Genomic DNA, 19,142 nt, shown 5'->3' with positions numbered 1-19,142 from the left:
CCCCCTGGCTGGTTTCCAGGGCTGGAGCTTCCCATGTGACTGGAGCTTCCCATGTGGCCAATGGCAGCAATTACTGCAAAACCAGCTGGTGCAGTCTACCTGAATTGCAACAGAGGACAACCTAGAGAGGGGGAGGGAGGAGGAGCAGTAATTCTCAGTGGCCAGTAGGCACCCAGGTAAGGAAGAACAGTATTCTGTCACCAATCACGGAAGGTGTTTTTTTGGCTGGAATTATTTCCAAACTTTTCTGTGCTTGGCCAAAGACTATAAAAGCAGGTCTGGATCCAAGACCAGGCCATTTCCTCACAGAGGTTTGAGAAAGTTTGGTGGCAAAGCTTGTCTTTAGCTCTGCTTCCTGATTCTCCCTCTGCGTCCTGGTGCCTCATCCTGACCTGCTGGATTACAACCTGCTGCTTGAATTGGATTCCTGCCTGCTGCCTGGAGAAAGTCATCAAAGGGTTTGAGGTATCATCATTTTCCTTTTAAACCAGTTGTTGTATTTGAGGCTCATTTTCTAAATTTTGTTAGATTACTGTGTGTGGGGGGGGGTTTGCTAGTATGAGGAGGTGATTTGATTGTTTTTGGGGGGCACTGCTTCCATTTCTCCACTGCTTTCTAGCTGTTTCACAGTTCCACCGTTTGGATTTGGGTGGGTTTCTTCCTCATTGCTGGCTTTCACCTGAAAGGAGGGGGTGATTTGATTGATTGTTTGGGAGGGAGGACCTGCTTTGTTGATGTTGTCATCATTGTCATTGTTGCCTTTAGAGAGAGTTTTTTGTGGCAGTTTGGGGTCTTCTTGTATTCTGGTCTACATAAACTTCTCTATGGAGGAGGAGGATCACCCCTTCTGGACCCCATAAAATCAGACTCTGTGACCCAATCTTCACCAAACTTCGGGGTTCATGCAATGAGAGTCCCTTCAAGCTACCCTGAGAATTTGGGAACTCCACCTCCAAAACTGCCCCCACAGGAGCTTTGAAAAAATCTCCATAGATTACAATGGGCTTGAATTTTTTGGCAAACCCAGAAATAAGTCGAATACTGAAATTTACCAGTATGGGTATTTGGCTTAATCTGGGTTTACCGAAAAAAATAGGGCCCAATAAACACGAACCCAAAATTTACTGATTTTTTTAAAAAAACTTTTTGCACAAGCCTAGCCAGTACTGTCTACTCTGACTGGCAGCAGCTCTCTGACAGGTGAGGGGATGTTCTCCATGCACTCCTCCCCCCCCTGTTTTGCACACAAGCTCTGGCCAGAGATTTACAATTGTATTGGGACCCACCCATGTAAATCTTCGATCTGATATCGGGTCCCGCGAACAAGGCCGAGAGCTCGGCCATCTCCTCCACTGATTGTTCATAATTGTTTCTGTTTCAGTTTTACTTAAGTCGTTACCGGCAGGAAAACGACTACATTGTCTCTTTGTTCCTGTAACCCTATTGTATCAGCCCTATAAATGTATCCACACTCCCCCTGTCATGTATTCCAACCTTGCGCATCTCTTACTGAAATCACTGACTTTCTGAAATAAATCTTTGAATCGCTGTTCTGCCTGGATTGAAGGTCTATTGCCTGAAACGCTGTGTATTTGCTGAAGCCTGACAATAGGTTGGAAGCCATCTTTTTTTATTTTCTACTAGTTAGTTCTTGGGAAAGATGTTCCCCAGTTCGACCCGATCCGCCGAACTGATCCGGCGGTACGAATGCCTCTGCCTGTCGGAACAGCAGGGAGCTGTCCTGCCCTGGGAGGAAGTAGCCCCGAGAGGAGCAGATCCAAGCCTGGAGGAAGTAACCCCAGGAAGGTGCCCCACAGAACTTGCAGAGGGGGCACCGCGGATCATCGGACAGTACATCCACCAATCAACCACGGGGCCAAACTTGGATCTCCTATATCGAGGCCCGCTGGAGGACCTGTACTCCAGGGAGGAGGAACCGCTCCGAGGCCAAGCTGCAGTCACCTCAACCCCATGCCCCTACGAAGAGGAACGCCGTCTTCTGCAGGAGCAGAACCACGACCTGACTCGGCAGAACCGGGAGCTTCAGGACCAGCTGGGAATCCTAAGGAGGGAGATGACGGCGCTAGCAGGAATGGTGCGAGTACTCCGATCGTCCATCGTCGCTACGACCTCCCCCCGTTCATCCTCCACGCACAGCCCCCCAGGACTTGAGGATCTCCTTTGATGGAACCTGCGCCCTGTTACCCCACTTCTTACTACAACTTTCTGGCTTCATGAAGGACCAGGGTGAGACTTTCCCCTCCGAAGAAGCCCGAGTTCGGTACGCCATTGGACTTCTGGAGAAGGAGGCGGTGGAGTGGGCGGTAACAGCAACAGAAGTTAATCCCAGACTTTTGCGCTCCCTCAATGGTTTCCTGGAAGCCCTGCACCGCCGGTTTGAGGACCCGCACCGGGGGGAGAGGGCCAAGATCGCCATGCTCAAATTGAGGCAAGGGTCCCGTACAGTACTGGAATATGCCCAAGATTTCCAGTCCCTGGCGTGCATAGTAAGGGAGTGGAACGAGGCCACCAAGGTCCAACACTTTCGCGAGGGACTGAGATGGGAAGTGTTGGAGGGCTGCCTGACTCTGGGCGACCCTGAAACAGTGGAGGGCTGGATCCGGCTGGCAGGGCAAGTGGAGCACCGTAAGCTTACCTTGCAGTTTGCCAAGGATAACCCGGGAAGGGAACCCCCCCCAGAGGCTCAACCAGGGGGAATGCCGCGGTGGGGGTGCACCATGGTGAGGGGAACCGAGGCAGGTTCTCAGAAGTGAAGGCGTGTCGTTTCAAAGAGGGGGCCTGCTTGCATTGCGGGAGAATGGGACACTTCGCGGCCAAGTGTACGGATCCCCTGGACAGACGGCAGACAGAGCGATCCCGACCGACCCCCGAGTTCCAGACTGAAGGAGAGCAGAGGGAACACCCACCCAGTGCGGCACGGCAGCTCTAAGCGCAGACCTGGCGCCTACTCCGTGTGAACATCGCTGCTGCCCCGGAGAAGCCTCACCGGCAAAAAACGAAGAAAGCTTCCTGTGATTGAACCGGCACAGGAGGCTACCTTGCAAGACAATGAGCCGGTTCCGACCTGGGTGAGTGACCAGGGAGAGACTCTACCGGTGCCAGTGGTGTTAAAGAATCCCCGGGGAGGGGATCCAATTGCAGTAGTGGGCATTTTGGACTCTGGCTGCTCCAGGACTTTAATAGACCAGGGTGTGTTTGACCGACTGCAGTTGGGGGCTGTGGAGTTGGATCAACCCTTGAGCTTCCACCAGATGGATGGGAGCGACCTACAAGGGGGGGCGTTCATTTACGCTCTGACCCAGTATTGTTGGGGGTGGGTGATCACTGGGAGCAGATCAGCCTTACCATTGCTCCTGGGATCGCTTACCCAGTGGTTCTGGGAAGCAACTGGCTGGTGGGTCACAACCCCAGCATTGACTGGACGCAGTGTCAAATAGTATTTGAGTCTCCACAATGCCGGTGGCATTGCCGGGAGGACATGCCTGATGGGGGGAGGGTGACTGCCGTGACAGCGACCCCCGTGACACTACCCCCGGAGTATCAGGACTTTATGGACATATTTGAGGGGAAGGACTGTGACTTACTACCCCCTCACCGCACTACGGACTGTGACATTGAGCTCACTGCGGACATGAAGCCCTCCAAGGCCCGGGTTTACCCCATGAGCCCCCTGGAAAAGACTGTGTTGCGGGGGTTTCTGGACAAGAATCTGGCTAGGGGGTTCATCTGTCCGCCCAAGGCTGCATTCTCCTCACCAAGCTTCTTTGTAAAGAAGAAGGGGACTTCGGACCTCTGGTTGTGTGTAGACTACAGGGGTCTCAATGCAGTGACTGAAAAGAATGCGTATCCCATCCCCCTCATCCCTGACCTCCTCAGTCAGTTACAGGAAGGCAGGATATTTTCGAAACTGGACCTGGTGGAAGCCTATTACCGGGTCCAGATTAAGGAGGGGGACGAGGCGAAGACATTCTTCTCATGTTGTTTTGGTCTGTTTGAGTTTAACGTGATGCCGTTCAGGTTGTTTGGAGCTCCGTCCTGCTTCATGCAACTCATCAACAAAATTTTACATGATTTATTGTTTCGGGGGGTCATTGTGTACTTGGATGACATTTTAATCTATTCTCGGGATCAGGCGGAACACCGGAAGTTGGTGCGGGAGGTACTGCGCCGACTGAGGGAGCACCATCTATACGCCAAACTGTCCAAGTGTGCCTTTAATCAGGACAAGCTTGCTTTCCTTGGGTTTGTAGTGTCTCCCAATGGGTTAATCATGGACCCCGAGAAGGTCCAGGCGGTCCGAGACTGGGAACCCCCCCGATATCGATCTGATATCGGGTCCCGAGCACAAAGCCGAGAGCTCGGCCATCTCCTCCACTGATTGTTCATGATTGTTTCTGTTTCAGTTTTACTTAAGTCGTTACCGGCAGGAAACGACTACATTGTCTCTTTGTTCCTGTAACCCTATTGTATCAGCCCTATAAATGTATCCACACTCCCCCTGTCATGTATTCCAACCTTGCGCGTGTCTTACTGAAATCTCTGACTTTCTGAAATAAATCTATGAATCGCTGCTCTGCCTGGATTGAAGGTCTATTGCCTGAAACACTGTGTATTTGCTGAAGCCTGACACTTTCTCAGCTGTGGTGTCTGAGATGCTTTAACCTGGAAATGCCAACAACTGAACCTGGAATCTTCTACACGCACCATATGGATTTTACCACTGAATTGAGGAAATGGAGAATCTATCAATCTGTCTGAACAAAGAGAAAATTTCTTTGGGTGGCCCCTTTAATAAAAAGTGTTAAGAATCCCGGGCTTATATGATTGAAAGGATCAAGTTCTCTTCAACATTTTTCACTTGCTTCTTCTCTTTCTTCTTGTAGGTAACAGCTGTGCCAACACAGGGAATGAAGAACCATGGCTTCACTTCTTTACAGTGCCCGTGAGTATTTCCTCAAATCTTCAAGAAGCCAGATATGACGGTCCAAGGCCATGGCTCTAGGGGATTTTAGAATTCCAGACATGCGCTCTGTTGAGGTCGCACTAGAAGCGTGGAATATGAACCTCTTCCAAGCTATCGACAAGGTCACCCCTCAATGACATCTTCCGCCTTTGGGATGAAAGCCCCCTGGGTTACCACTGTTAAGTCCGCGTGGGAAGGATTCACGAGATTAGAGAGGGAATTCAACAACACAGCTTTATTTGATTTCAGCACAGAACTAACTTACACACTGAACGTGCCGTGCTTATATGCCCCCTGGCCACCTGCGGCCACTCCCCCCCTAATCCGTGATAGGGGGAATACCCTCTTGGTGACCAATGGGACATGCTGGCTTAGGGCCAATAGGATCCGTTTGCTTAGCCAATAGGGCGAGGAGGGTTCAGGATCCTTTGTGCAGAACTCAAGCTCCTAAGTCTCCCCTTGCTTACTACCCTACTAAATACATACACAACAACCACCAAGCTGGGAGATCTGAAAAGGGCTGGGAGATGTCTAGAACAGCGCTGGCCAAGAAGCCATACTGAATCTGAAAGATCATGTTATAGAGCTCACTGGAAGAACTATAAAGCAGCAGTGACAGCACTAAGAAATGTTACTACTCTGCTACTGTTGCGTCAGCTTGTTCACGACCATCCTAGTTCTATAAGGTAACTGTAAATTTGGGGATTGCCCTCGGGGTCCTTCTCTCCCTTCCCAGTATGGACAGCCCTAGAATCCCTGAATTGAGCCAGCCTCAGAATGGATGCAGACCTTGGAGACAAAATATTGTCAAAGGCTTTCACGGTCAGAGTTCATCGGTTCTTGTAGGTTATCTGGGCTGTGTGACCGTAGTCTTGGTATTTTCTTTCCTGACGTTTCGCCAGCAGCTGTTTGTTTAAAACATACAGTGTTTAAACCCACCAAGAAAATACAACAGATGCTACGATCAGAAAAAGACAAAAGAGACCCCCTCACCTCTGCAGGAGTATATTGTATACCTTGCAGTTGTGGACAAGTTTACATCGGGACCACACAACGCAGCATACAAACAAGGATAAAAGAACATGAAAGATACTGCAAACTGGGCCAACCTGAGAAATCAGCAGTGGCTGAACATGGACTGTCACAAACAGGACACAGGGTCTTATTCCAAGACACTGAAAGACTGGACAATTCTACCAACTATTTTGTCAGATTGCACAGAGAAGCCATTGAAATTCATAAACATCAGCACAACTTTAACAGAAAAGAAGAGAGTTTAAGAATGAATAAGGCTTGGCTTCCTGTCCTGAAAAACTCCAGACTAACGAAGACCACAGTCCACAACAGCCATGCAGATTAGCTTTGGATTCCACATGGTAATAGATCACTTCAGGATACAATGGTTCCACATTAACATACCACACCCTAATCAGCACATTATCTTGATACTTACAGGACAATGATTAGCACATTACCTTTGATACTTTTGCAGGACAATGATTCAGCTCAAACCCAACCCCTTTCTGACTATATATTACTCTTCCTACTCACTTGACACTGAGAGACACTGTCCTTCAGTGTTACTCCTCTGAAGATGCCTGCCACAGCTGCTGGCGAAACGTCAGGAAAGAAAATACCAAGACCACGGTCACACAGCCCAGATAACCTACAAGAACCAATGAACTCTGACCGTGAAAGCCTTCGACAATATATATGCCTGGGTTTAGCGCCCCCATAAGGGACAGAGTCAGCAAGACAGAAGCAAGACAGAAGCTTATGCTATGGGATCCCAAAAGGAAATCCAGAGGGAGTCATTAATAGTTCAATTGTTGGGGAAACACTGTGATGAGGCTGAATGAAATACATTCTTAGGATCATACTGGTTGACCACCGTCACACAGCCCGGATAACCTACAAGAACCCTTGGAGACAACGCTTCTCCAGTCTTACAGCCCAGGACTTCTGCCTATTGCTCTCTCTGAGTCAGGCTTCAGTCCACTCTCCTTCCAGGCATGGCTCATTCTGCTGCCTTTTATCCCTATTTCCCCCTTCAATCCCAGCCCCCAACCCTTTCACCCAGGTGCTTCTCTTTCCCCCTGCCCCTTTGTTAACCCATGTTTGTCTGAGCCTGGGTCCGGCTCTCCCTGTCCTTCCAGGGCTCTTTGTGAGACTTCTTCTCCAGCTCTGCTGGCCTTCCCTCACTCCCTCCACCTTAGACCTTGCCTCCCAGGTGTAGGCATTTGGCAGCTTCTCCTACCTGCTTGGCAGCCAGTGCTTTTGCAGGGCTGCTGGCCTTGGGAAGGAGGGTTCTTCTGCTGCACCTTCCATTGAGACAGCGAGTAGGTAGGGCCGGTACTGTCCAGGACTGTGGGGTCAGTCCTCACAGGTAAGTGGGACTGGGGGTTTCTGGTAGGGGCTGGCAGAGGAAGCCAGGAAGACATCCATGCCTGGGCTGTTGGCTTTGAAGGTCGGGTTGGACTCTGCTGCTGCGGCAGAGACTGCAGCATCTGAGTCTGTTCCTGGACAGTAACACAACATCTGCTGACTCCTAAAGTTGAGCCTTCATTATATCAGGACTAGACAATTAGTTGTAATACTTTTGCAAATCTTGGGATCAGTGAAGGCCACCCCTTGTGCCCTGGATCCTTGCCCATCCTGGCTTCTAAAATCATGTAAAGACTACATCAACAAATCTTTAGTTTCTATGATAAACCAATCACTAACTCAAGGCACCTTCCCTTGACAACTCAAAGAGGCTTTAAAAAATCCACTGCTTAAAAAAATCCCTACGGAAAAATGATGTATCCAGTTATTGTCCTGTCTCTAATCTGCCCTTCCCAGGCAAAGTGGTTCAGAGAACAGTAGCAGACCAGCTCCAGGTCTTCTTGGATAGCTCATCTGCTTTAGAACCTGTTCACTCTGGTTTCAGACTGGGCTGTGGGAGGGATACGGCTCTGCTCAACTGATGACCTCCATCTAAATGTAGACAAAGGTCAGGCCTTTGTGTATCATCTGCATATTGATGACAGCCAACCCCCAAACTACGAATTATTTGTCCTAAGGGCTTTACACAAAGATGGAAGAGCATGGGGGATAGGATTGCGGCCTGTGGATTCCCACAATCTTGTGGCATCTTAAAAGGAAACACATGTTTATTCTAGCATAAATGTTTGTGGATCATGACTTCCAATACAATTCTAAGAAAAGTTACACCCTGGGCTTAGAATATAATAACTCTGCTTTGTATGGGCACTGTTCATTGTGCATCTGATGCTAGAATAAAAACATTGTTTGTATTTAAGAAGAAGAGTTGGTTTTCATATGTCGACTTTCTCCACCATTAAGGAAGAATCAAACCGGCTTACAATCCCCTTCCTTTCCCCTCCCCCCAACAGACACCCTGTGAGGTAGGTGAGACTGAGAGTTGTGACTAACCCAAGGTCACCCAACTAGCTTCGTGTGGAGGAGTGGGCGGGAAACCAACCCGGTTCACCAGATGAGCCTCCGCCGCTCGTATGGAGGAGTTGGGGAATCAAACCCGGTTCTCCAGATCAGAGTCCACCGCTCCAAACCACCACTCTTAACCACTGCACCATGCTTGTGACCATAAGGTGTCACAAGACTCCTGTTTGCTTTCACCGGGCCAGTGGATGCCCTCTAGCTATAGAAGCCAGTCAGCATATCTTCTCTTTAGACCCCAGGACAGACTGGGACATTACAAGCCCTGGAGCAAGCTGAGCCCATTGGCTAGCAGCAGAGCCACAATGTTCCCCTTGGTGCTCTAATAAACTGGTGCCAACTTGATTTTAATAAGAGATACTGTTTTTTAATTGGAATATGAAATTATTGTATTTTGTATCTACTATATTCTGTTTTTGATCTGATGTGAGCCGCTCTGAGCCTGGCTTTGGCCAGGAAGAGATTAGGTTATGAATAGGGTTGCCAGGTCCCCCCTCTCCAAGGGGGGCAGGGGAGGTTTTAGGGGGCGGGGCTGGGGCGATCGCCACTCCAGAGCAGCCGGGTGAATTGACGGCCACCCGCCAAAACCACCAACCTGGCAGCCGTAGTTATTACTCTAAATATAAATAAAATAAAAATCATTCCTGGCCACCACTGGCCCTCTAGGGCAGCAGCCCACTGGGAATGTTCCTGATAAGTGAAAGAGCCAGTCTCCCCCTGCACAAGCCAATCTGTCTCAGGCCCTCTTGGAGAAATGCTGGGCCTGAGAAATACATGGCCCACCATCCCCTGCATTTGCTTCAACCACAACCTTTTCCTCCTTCATACAATCTGTTCATGAAGTAAACCATTTACCTTTCTCCTTGAGGGACTCCCTGAAGAAGAGGGACCTCATAATTCTTCCTTTCAATGCCCACTTTTGTATTCGTGAATAAACACAGCAGTGGTTAAGTCATAGGTATATGCTTGCAACCCAAAGACAAGGTTGTGATCAGTGCAGTAGTTTGGATCCAAATAGTTATCAGAATATTCCTATTCTGGAAGAAATGAGCAGAGAAGAGGCCAAACCAGAATCTGGGGCTTCAAAGCAAGTGGCTGCTCGCTTGAAACAGATGAACATTCCTAATGGGAAAGTGGCTTGCTGTATCCACCACCAAAAATTGCCTGTGTCGCATAGATGGAAAGGCTGCTGACTTTGGTTTGTGGGCTGCATAGAGCTGAAATTAATTTGTCCAGAAAGATTTTGTTAAAAATTATCTTTTGTTAATTTAGACAGCAAATATTCTTAGAGTATTCTCTGGATGTGTGAATACTGAGAACCAACATTTAACATCCAATGATTCTGCTATAGCAGTAAAGATTTTACAGTGTCTGATATGTCATTCAGTATTCGACAGTATGTGGCATTTTTATGTTCTCATTTAGTAAAATGTATACAAATTTCTTGTATTATCAACCAGAAAACATCTCCCATGGGGGGAAAAAAAAACCCCCAAACAATGCAATGTTGGTATCTAGTTTTGATTCTGAAATTTGAAATCTATCAAATTTGAAAGTCAGATTTTGAAATCAAAATAATTTAATTTGAAATTTAAGGAAATTAATCCCTCTTAAATTAAATTTCAGCCCTGCAACCAATGTTTTCATTCATCAGCACGACAGGTGATTATATCCTGTCACCTTTGATCCAAAGGATTGGACGTCTATTCATAGCTGGAGGAGGCTGGAAACAAAATAGGATTTTAACTTCCAACCAGTATGATCCTAAGAATGTATTTCATTCAGCCTCATCACAGTGTTTCCCCAACAATTGAACTATTAATGACTCCCTCTGGATTTCCTTTTGGGATCCCATAGCATAAGCTTCTGTCTTGCTGACTCTGTCCCTTATGGGGGCGCTAAACCCAGGCATATATATTGTCGAAGGCTTTCACGGTCAGAGTTCATTGGTTCTTGTAGGTTATCCGGGCTGTGTGACCGTGGTCTTGGTATTTTCTTTCCTGACGTTTCGCCAGCAGCTGTGGCAGGCATCTTCAGAGGAGTAACACTGAAGGACAGTGTCTCTCAGTGTCAAGTGAGTAGGAAGAGTAATATATAGTCAGAAAGGGGTTGGGTTTGAGCTGAGTCATTGTCCTGTAAAAAGTATCAAAGGTAATGTGCTCATCATTGTCCTGTAAGTATCAAGATAATGTGCTAATGAGGGTGTGGTATGTTAATGTGGAACTGCCCTTCAGTGTTACTCCTCTGAAGATGCCTGCCACAGCTGCTGGCGAAACATCAGGAAAGAAAATACCAAGACCACGGTCACACAGCCCGAATAACCTACAAGAATCAGGCATATATGATTGACTCAGGAGGGACAAACATCGGTGTTGGCCTTCATGCACCTTACCTGAAGGGCCTGCCCCTCTCTCACCTGATCAGGGCTTCGTCTGGATGGCAATCTTGAACAGATGCAGCAAGGGACAATGATGCGTAAAGTGAAGTCCAAGAATTGGAAGAAACTGCGGTACTTCAGGCTGCAGGATGACTGCATGACCATTTGGTACAGGTCCAAGAAGTCTGGAAATGCCAAGTCTGCTTGTGAGTTTGGTCCCCCACTTTGTTTTGTTGACAAGGCTAGTTCCTTATGCAACAATGCCTTTGCGTTTGACATGGAAACAAATGTACAGTACAATGAACAAATGCTTGCACATGTGTACAGATTTGTGCAGATGGTATAAACTTCCACATGAAGGTCTGGCAAAATCAGTAGCTGCCAGAATACATACTACAACTTTTCTGAAGCAAAAGATTATTTTGTTTGATATAAAGTCCTGGGCTGTGCAGATCTGGAGCTGTTGTGAAGGCCTGTCCCCCACCTCCCTAAAAATGTGGGGAGAAACCTGTTTTTCTCTTGGGAGGTGGGGGGGGCACTAAAAAATCCTACAAAATATATTCTGTTTTGGAATTGAATGCTTTTGTGTGTGTAAAGTGCCGTCAAGTCGCAACCGACTTATGGTGACCCCTTTTGGGGGGTTTTCATGGCAAGAGACTAACAGAGGTGGTTTGCCAGTGCCTTCCTCTGCACAGTAACTCTGGACTTCCTTGGTGGTCTTCCATCCAAATACTACCCAGGGCTGACCCTGCTTAGCTTCTGAGATCTGACAAGATCAGGCTAGCCTGGGCCCTCCAGGTCAGGGTGGATGCTTTTACTACAAGATTTTAGTCACTCAAAATGAATAATTTTAATATAAGACAATCTACAGCATTAGATGACGATAATTTTTGTGTATACTATACACAAACACACGTCATTATCAAGGATGAGTTTTTTAAAATGTGAATAATTTTGGCTACTATTAAGATGCTATGTTGTGAAATTATTAAAGAGTTCAGTTATGACATTTAATTTGATATAGAAATATGTTGGTAGTTCTGTTGTGACTATTTCTTTTGTTTACTACAAAATTTGTTTTCCAATGTCATTGTTTATTTTTTCCTACCTACCTCTCAGATGGCAAAAATTAAGATAGATGTGCTAAGGTAGCACAGGGTACAGCAGGCCTCTCTCAAGTATTAGGTATATTTGCAATTTTGCTTGTAGAAAACTAAGTCATTTATATTTTAAAATGCCATCATAGTACATAGAAATATACCAAATAGTACATTTTTATATGCTAAGTTATACATTATGCACTTTATGTTGTTAAAGGAGTGAAATAAATTTGATATACAAGTATTACATACATTTCACATTTCTCCAAAAAAATATTTTTTTTTCTGGGCAGGGAGTGTTTTTTTCATGGCTTCAAAATTTATGGAAATTTTTATATCTAGCTGTAACAGATGCACTATAAACAATTTTGCTTAGCATATGATGCATGCATATTTGTGTGTCTGTATGTGTGCACGTATTTACTGAATTGTGGTTTCTGCAAGATATATTTATGAAGGCACAAGAAATGCCAAAGTATGAGTCATCCCCAAAGTCTACTGAGCCTAGTCTTTCAGGTCTGAAATACTATGCCCTAGTGTGAGGTGGTTCCTTTAAGTGGCAGATTTAGGGTATCATTAAAGAGTACCAATTAACAATTATTTAATTAACAGTTATTTAATTTATTATTGTGAAGATGCAATTTGGATATTCTGACTCAGGGCCAAAATATGTTGGGCCAGCCCTGAGTGGAAGACCCAAAATGTTAAGCCTGTTTCAGAGGGATGGGTAAGAAATACATTCAACCCTAGCTTCTAATGTCAGAATTTAGATTTAGTCCTCAATAAGAGCCTACGAACAGCTTCCTTCTGTTGGTTGTATAATCCGTTGTAGTGCTGCATGTTTTCATTCTGTCAGCCATAGAGAGACCTTTTGTTTCCTTTGGGAATTTCTCTGCACTCTGGCCCTTCTGCTCTGACTTCAGCTAATGACACACTGCTGAAAATGTCTTCTGCTGGCTTTGAACTTGCCACTATCTGTTTATGCTGAGTGTGCCTTAATTTCTTTTCCTGTTCCCAGTATTAGTTAATGCAATAAAAGGTATTGCCTCTCTTCTTCTGTGTATCATGTTCCGTGGTGGCCAAAACGGTCACAAAAACCTTCTTCTTGCATGAGAGGCAGGCATAGGATGGTTAGTTAAGCTGGCAGGCTGAATAGATCGCTGTATATGTGAACTGATGAGTAGTCAGGTAATGATGCTCCGGCTCCTGTCATGCCTGGGAGGGCAAGGGAATAATTCTGTAATATTAAACTCCACGTGAAGTCTGCCTGGCTGTCCTTCTCCCAGTTTCAGTGAGCGATGTGGAGACTGTGCGCGAGGGTCACCAATCGGAGGTATTACAGAGTCTAGCTGAGGAATTCCCACCTGAATGTTGTTTCACCATCGTTTTCCATGGGCGTCGTGGCAACCTGGACCTAATTGCTAGCTCAGCTGAAGAAGCTCAATGTTGGATCCAAGGCCTGCAACGCCTTGTGGAAGTGGTCACTAACATGGATCAGAAGGAAAAGATAGATCAATATCCTTTCAGGTAGCTATCCACTGCCTATTTCAGGGCCCTTCCAACAAAAAGTGGAAAGCTGACTCTGGAAACTCAGCTCCAGTTTCGTCCAAATGTTAAAGATATATTGAATACATGTTCCTGCATTAACAAATGCCACAGCAACTTTATATCGGCAGCACTGTTGCTCCCCTTACATTTTTCCATTCTTGTTCTCCAGACCTTCATTTATCCCTACATACAGCATTCTTCTCCACAACTCCCCCCACCCATTAGTTGCTTCCATTTTGGCCCCTTGTGGCTCTCTTCTCCCCATCCAGATCTTCCCTGTTTTTTCCATTTTGCCTGTCATTCTATTTTACATCAATAGTGTCTCTTCTCCATTTTGTAAACACCACCTTAAGTAAAACTGTTCATATGAATTCTGAATAATTATGGGGTATTCTGTTGTGAGAACAACACAGTAGCCATTTCTGTGCTTAACTATAAAATATTTACCAACCAAAGAAACTGTCAACTAGATCCAGGCCATCTCAGAATGTGTAAATAAGCACTTATCTGTGACCTGACTTGAGGCTGTGCTCCTCTTGAATGAATCCTTCAGAACTGTGGCAAAACTGAAAGTAGGCTATGCCTAAAACTCCTTCAAATCCGCTATAAAGCAAGACACAAAAGTTGAATGAAGGGCTACTGCAAAATCAATTGATGCAGCAAACCAGGTCCAATACTTTGGTGTGTCTCAAGGAGTCAGCAACCTACATTGGCCAACCTACACTTGGCTTGGAAACAGCAGGTTGTGGTGCTAATGGAGTTGAGAGTCTTCTGTGGGTTCTTTAGATGCAGACAGACAGACATTCTGAATATGATGAAAGTTGATTGAACTTTTGTTTTCACAACAATTGATACTACTTCTGCCATGCTGAGAATATCTGTCTAACTTCACACTTTTTCTTCTCCCTCTCTGTACTTTAGGTAGGCTGGAGCTGGCTCTGAAATTTATCTAAAACAAAAGTTCAAAGAAACTTTGAGGTTTCCTCTTCAGGTGCACCATCTGAGGAATCTTAAGGGAAACCCAAAGAATAACTTATCAGGGAGCTTTCACACCTCCCAAGACAGGTCTGTTGGTGTTCATAGTCTTGTGGCAGAACTCTTTTCTCCCTTGCTAAAAGGTGTTCTATGCCAGTTTAATTTCTCCTTTGAAGAGAGAGTTCTACTCAACTCCAAAGAATCTATTTTCCTTAACTTATGTTTTGGCCTGCACATGGATCTGTGATTGGTTCCAAAAAGCTGATAAGGACAAGGATGGGCGCATGAACTTCAAGGAGGTCCAGCACTTGCTCAGGATGATGAATGTGGATATGAATGAAGACCATGCTTTCCGGCTCTTCCAGGTGAATTTGTGTGTAGGAATGGGGGAACTCTGGAAGTGGACTACCCAGAGACATCCATGCTCATGTTTGTACGGTAGCAACAACCTGTTACTTTCTTAGCCCCATTGCTGATGGTCAAACTCTCTGCTTTGTCCACAAACGAGAGCCAACACCAAAACTGAGATAATCAAAGGGCCAACTTTATTTCATTGCTCAAGAGGTTTCTGCAGTGCATACAGGCCAAAAACCCCAATGCTAATTGCAGTGTGGGCAACTGGTGGGATGCAGAAGAGTCAGGCCTCCTCTGTTTTGTGAATCCCAGGTTTTAGGGCGAGGCCACCCTGGCTCAGAGCCCTGACCCATACCCTTTTAATCTGGAATGTGTCCATTTCAATGTTGTTGTTTTTTTAAAAAAATTATTTACTTTCATAATAAAGGGGGTACAGAAAAGAAAAGTAGGATGGAATGTGTCACATGTCAATGTTAATATGTCAGAGAGCTTTTTAAAAATTGAATGTCCAAGTAACAAGTGTATGGACTTTCATTTGCCTCTTACAGATGCAAAACTGTTTTAAAAAAATGCAAACAGATATAACTTGTGAGAATGATTTGGTTGCTCTATCCAGAAGGGAGAGCAGTAGACACAGTTGCGTGGAACAAATATCCCCAGCCCAAGCTATCCTGGTCGATTATTGGAGGGTTAGGGTAGAAGGACAAACATATGGCATATCCCCACAGCTCCAACTGATCAAACCCTCACTGGCATTTACAATAAGCCAGCCAGGGACCCAGAATCCTTTCAGTGGACAGAATGTTGGGATCAAGTGATAAGTCCTCACTTGGGTGGCCTTGACATGCCATCGTCTCTCAACCTTTAGTTCATCCCTGATGGTAAGAATCTGTGTTGTCTGCACATTTTTTCCACTCGAGTTCAATACCAACTACACATTACACACTGATCCTTCTTACTGATGTTTAAAATAAAATATGCAATGTAGCTGCTAGGGCTGCAATATAAGGGGAAGCCTGGGTATGACAGTAAGGGAGCTATTTAATCTTTCCCCCTTATTTTATTTTCCAGCTAAAAATTGATACTCCCTAGCTGCTTTTATTTCTGAGGAGAACTTTTATAATATATATTATTCCCCAATAGGACATAAAGCAGTGTGGGGCCTAGGGGTGGAGATTTTCAGCTAGCAAATTACACAAGAGGAAAAGGCTAAATGGGACACACAAGGCCAGCTGATCTTCCCCTTATGTTGCAGCACCAGCACCCACGCTGAATATCATTCAAGAAGTCAGTAAAAAGGATCATGTAACAGGTAGCACTACCTTGAGCTGATACAATTTCACTTTCTGCTCTCTAGTTACTGGGGACCAACACAACAATCGCTAGCAACTGAACAGGTCTGACTATAATCGGATAGAATGACAATGAACAGTATCTCCTTGTTTGCCTCCTTTTAAATTCCATCTGCTTTGCAGAAGTCCGTGTGCTTTGTTGTATTTCTAATGCTATATTTCCCCTCTGGTAATCAACCACCACTCCTCTATTCTTCATGTCCTTCTCAAAGACCCACTTCTTTAACAAAGCCTTTCCTGGATCTTGCTTGCTTGCCAACTTTACATTCACTCCATGCCCTTTTCCCTTCCTCTTCCTCTAACATCTATTGTGTTAGTTTAGTATTGATTAAATGGGCAAGGACCGCGTTACTTCTATTACTGCCCAGCACCTAGCGTTGCTATTGTAGTAGTAGCCAGTTTCAAAGAGACACTATCAATAGCACTAGATCCCTGACATCACTCGTTTGATTTCCTCTGCTCTCCTTCCTGTGCAAGGACCCCAGTAGTGAGACCCTTCCATTCCTTGCAGATGGCTGACAAATCCGAGACAGGGACACTGGAAGGGGAGGAGTTTGTGCTATTCTACAAAGCGCTAACTCAGCGAGATGAGGTACTCAAGATCTTCCAGGATTACTCCAAGGATGGCAAGAAGCTGACGCTGCTGGAGTTTGTGGACTTCTTGGAGCAGGAGCAGATGGAGAGCAATGGCCTTGAGGAGTTGGCCATGGAGCTGATTGATAGATATGAGCCATCTGACACAGGTGGGGGTGTGTGTGTGAAGAGCTGTTGGGTCCATCCACACTCTGGACAAACATCAAGGGCTAGTGCAGGTTGGCCCTGGAATCCTAAAAGGGCATCCCTAGCACTTTGCTCAATGTAACTCTGACAGTGCAATCCTTAGCTACAGTGTTCTTATTAATATAAAATATTTATAGCCCACCTTATTTCCTTAGACTCAAGACATACTGTTCAAAGCCTTAAACTCAAGAGTTCAACTCCAGACTTACCATCTATTGACTTCATTTGATTTAGAAAGGTGAAACTCTGCTTAGGATTGCATTGTAAATCTGCCTGCTATGCATGGTGGGACAGAGTATGTGTGTGATTCTAGCCCAGGGGTGGGGAACCTTTTTTCTGCCAAGAGCCATTTGGATATTTATAACATCATTCACGGGCCATACAAAATTATCAACTTAAAAATTAGCCTGCTATATTTGGTCAAACATTTAGCCAAGAGGCACGACCGGAGACGGCTCCGAGTGTCTGCCATGTAGAGTGACTTGCTTTTGAGCTCTGCCATCCCCAGCTGGGCCTGAGAGATTCAGGCAGGGCAGTAAACACAAGACGGAGTGAGCGACAAGCCGCTCAGGGCTTGTAGGCAAAGGAGCCTGGTCCAGTAATGCCCCGATCCGGCACTTTACCGCCCTACATGTTTTATGCAGGACTTAAGAGGGGAAAGAACTAGAAGGGTGAGGGGGTACCGACTAAGCCCCAAGCAGGCAGATGCCCAGATAACCCTCCCGCCCCCGGCGTGGGCAAGCAGGCAGGCATCAAACCAGTGGTGCACTTGTTCACCTGGTGGAACAGGATGGTCAGTTGCACCAACCGGGCGTAGCCGTCCAGCCACACGCTGGAGTTGCTCCTGCTCCATGTGGTTGGGGCCAGCTCCTGCTGCCTCTGCCTGCAGGGATGAAATGAGGACACACTGGCTAAGAACTCACCCCCCCACGCATGCATTCTGGCCCTGCCCCCCTTGTTTTTTCTCCATAACCATGTCTACCAGTTGAGCTTCCACCTTATGCATCTAATGAAGCAGGCTGTAGTCCATGACAGCTTAAGCTAAAACAAATTTTTCTGGTCTTTAAGGTGCCACAAGATTCCTGTTTGTTCTAGTTTCACTAGATTTCTAAAAAAAATTATCACTATGTTTATCATTCTTGTGACATCTATTTCCATAGAAATTGCTGCCATGCCTGCTTTTTCCTAGTTACTCCTGTTTCCTTGGACGAGTTCATTGACTCTGTCCAATTCAAAGCCCTGTACCTTTTCCTCAAATTGTTGCTTGGAGACCTATCTCCCTTGATTTTGTTTTCTCTTTCCACTGGCCTTCTTTCCCTGCAGCCAAGGCTCGCCACGTCCTGAGCATAGATGGATTCCTCACGTACCTCTGCTCACCAGACGGTGCCATCTTCAACCCTGAGCACAGGAGGGTCTTCCAGGACATGTCGCAGCCCCTCTGCCATTACTTTATCTCCTCTTCCCACAACACGTACCTGATGGAGGACCAACTGCGAGGGCAGAGCAGCATTGAGGGATATATCAGGTATCGCAATCAATGTACAGGCATCAAAGTAAATCCGTAAATTCCCCTCCCTCAGCAAAATCATATACAAGCTCTTTCCTAAAACCTTTTGCTCACATATTCAATTGGTACCTCGTGGCAGGGATGCAAGAGTTTCAGGGTTGTCAATCACAGGTAGATTCAAATTCTAGGCTTTCTGGAAACTGGGCTGGAACTCTCTTGCTGAGCCTTTGATTCTCTGCTGGAGAGCAGAGGCTTCCCAGGGTCCACATCGTTTTTTACTAGATCTTTGTCTTGGTCCACCTCCACAATAGTTGGTCACTGTCCTTTCTTGTCCTTACATAAACTGTCTCTCAACAGACTTTGTGCAACAAACCACCTTTTGTATAAGACTCACGGATTCCTCCTCTTTCCAGTTTCTCCTCTGATGCAGGCTCTGCCAGCTCCTGTTTAATTCTTCAGCCCTGACAACCCTGTTCCCTGCTTCTGTGTCTGCATGTCCCGTATCTGCCTAGCCTTTAGAATTAACTTCACCATTTCATTGAAAAGCCCGACCCTGTCAAGATAACTGAGTTGTCTTCTTGCACCCTTGAGGTCCCTACAAGGAGGGCACCTAGCCCTCCCATGGCATAACACAGAATTGCCTAGAATACTGTGCAAGTTAAGGCACATTAATATAGCATTCAGTGCCCATCCAAACCCTGCAGTC

The 19,142-nt window shown here is 46.0% G+C and overlaps 1 protein-coding gene across 1 annotated transcript in view; it reads left to right on the top strand.

The window, feature by feature from the left end:
• The first annotated feature begins 4,903 nt into the window (after positions 1-4,903).
• Positions 4,904-19,142, top strand: part of PLCD4 (phospholipase C delta 4) — a 63,916-nt gene continuing 49,677 nt past the window's right edge. The window contains exons 1-6 of the mRNA XM_056861300.1: positions 4,904-4,963; positions 10,868-11,026; positions 13,207-13,435; positions 14,679-14,808; positions 16,661-16,892; positions 18,253-18,454. Of these exons, the coding sequence (XP_056717278.1) occupies positions 4,939-4,963; positions 10,868-11,026; positions 13,207-13,435; positions 14,679-14,808; positions 16,661-16,892; positions 18,253-18,454 (977 nt within the window). The 5' untranslated portion in view covers positions 4,904-4,938. The remainder of the gene's footprint in view (positions 4,964-10,867; positions 11,027-13,206; positions 13,436-14,678; positions 14,809-16,660; positions 16,893-18,252; positions 18,455-19,142) is intronic.

This window comes from Euleptes europaea, chromosome 15 (genome assembly GCF_029931775.1).
Source record: "Euleptes europaea isolate rEulEur1 chromosome 15, rEulEur1.hap1, whole genome shotgun sequence".
Lineage (NCBI taxonomy): Eukaryota > Metazoa > Chordata > Lepidosauria > Squamata > Sphaerodactylidae > Euleptes > Euleptes europaea.
This window is presented reverse-complemented; position numbering and strand designations above follow the sequence as displayed.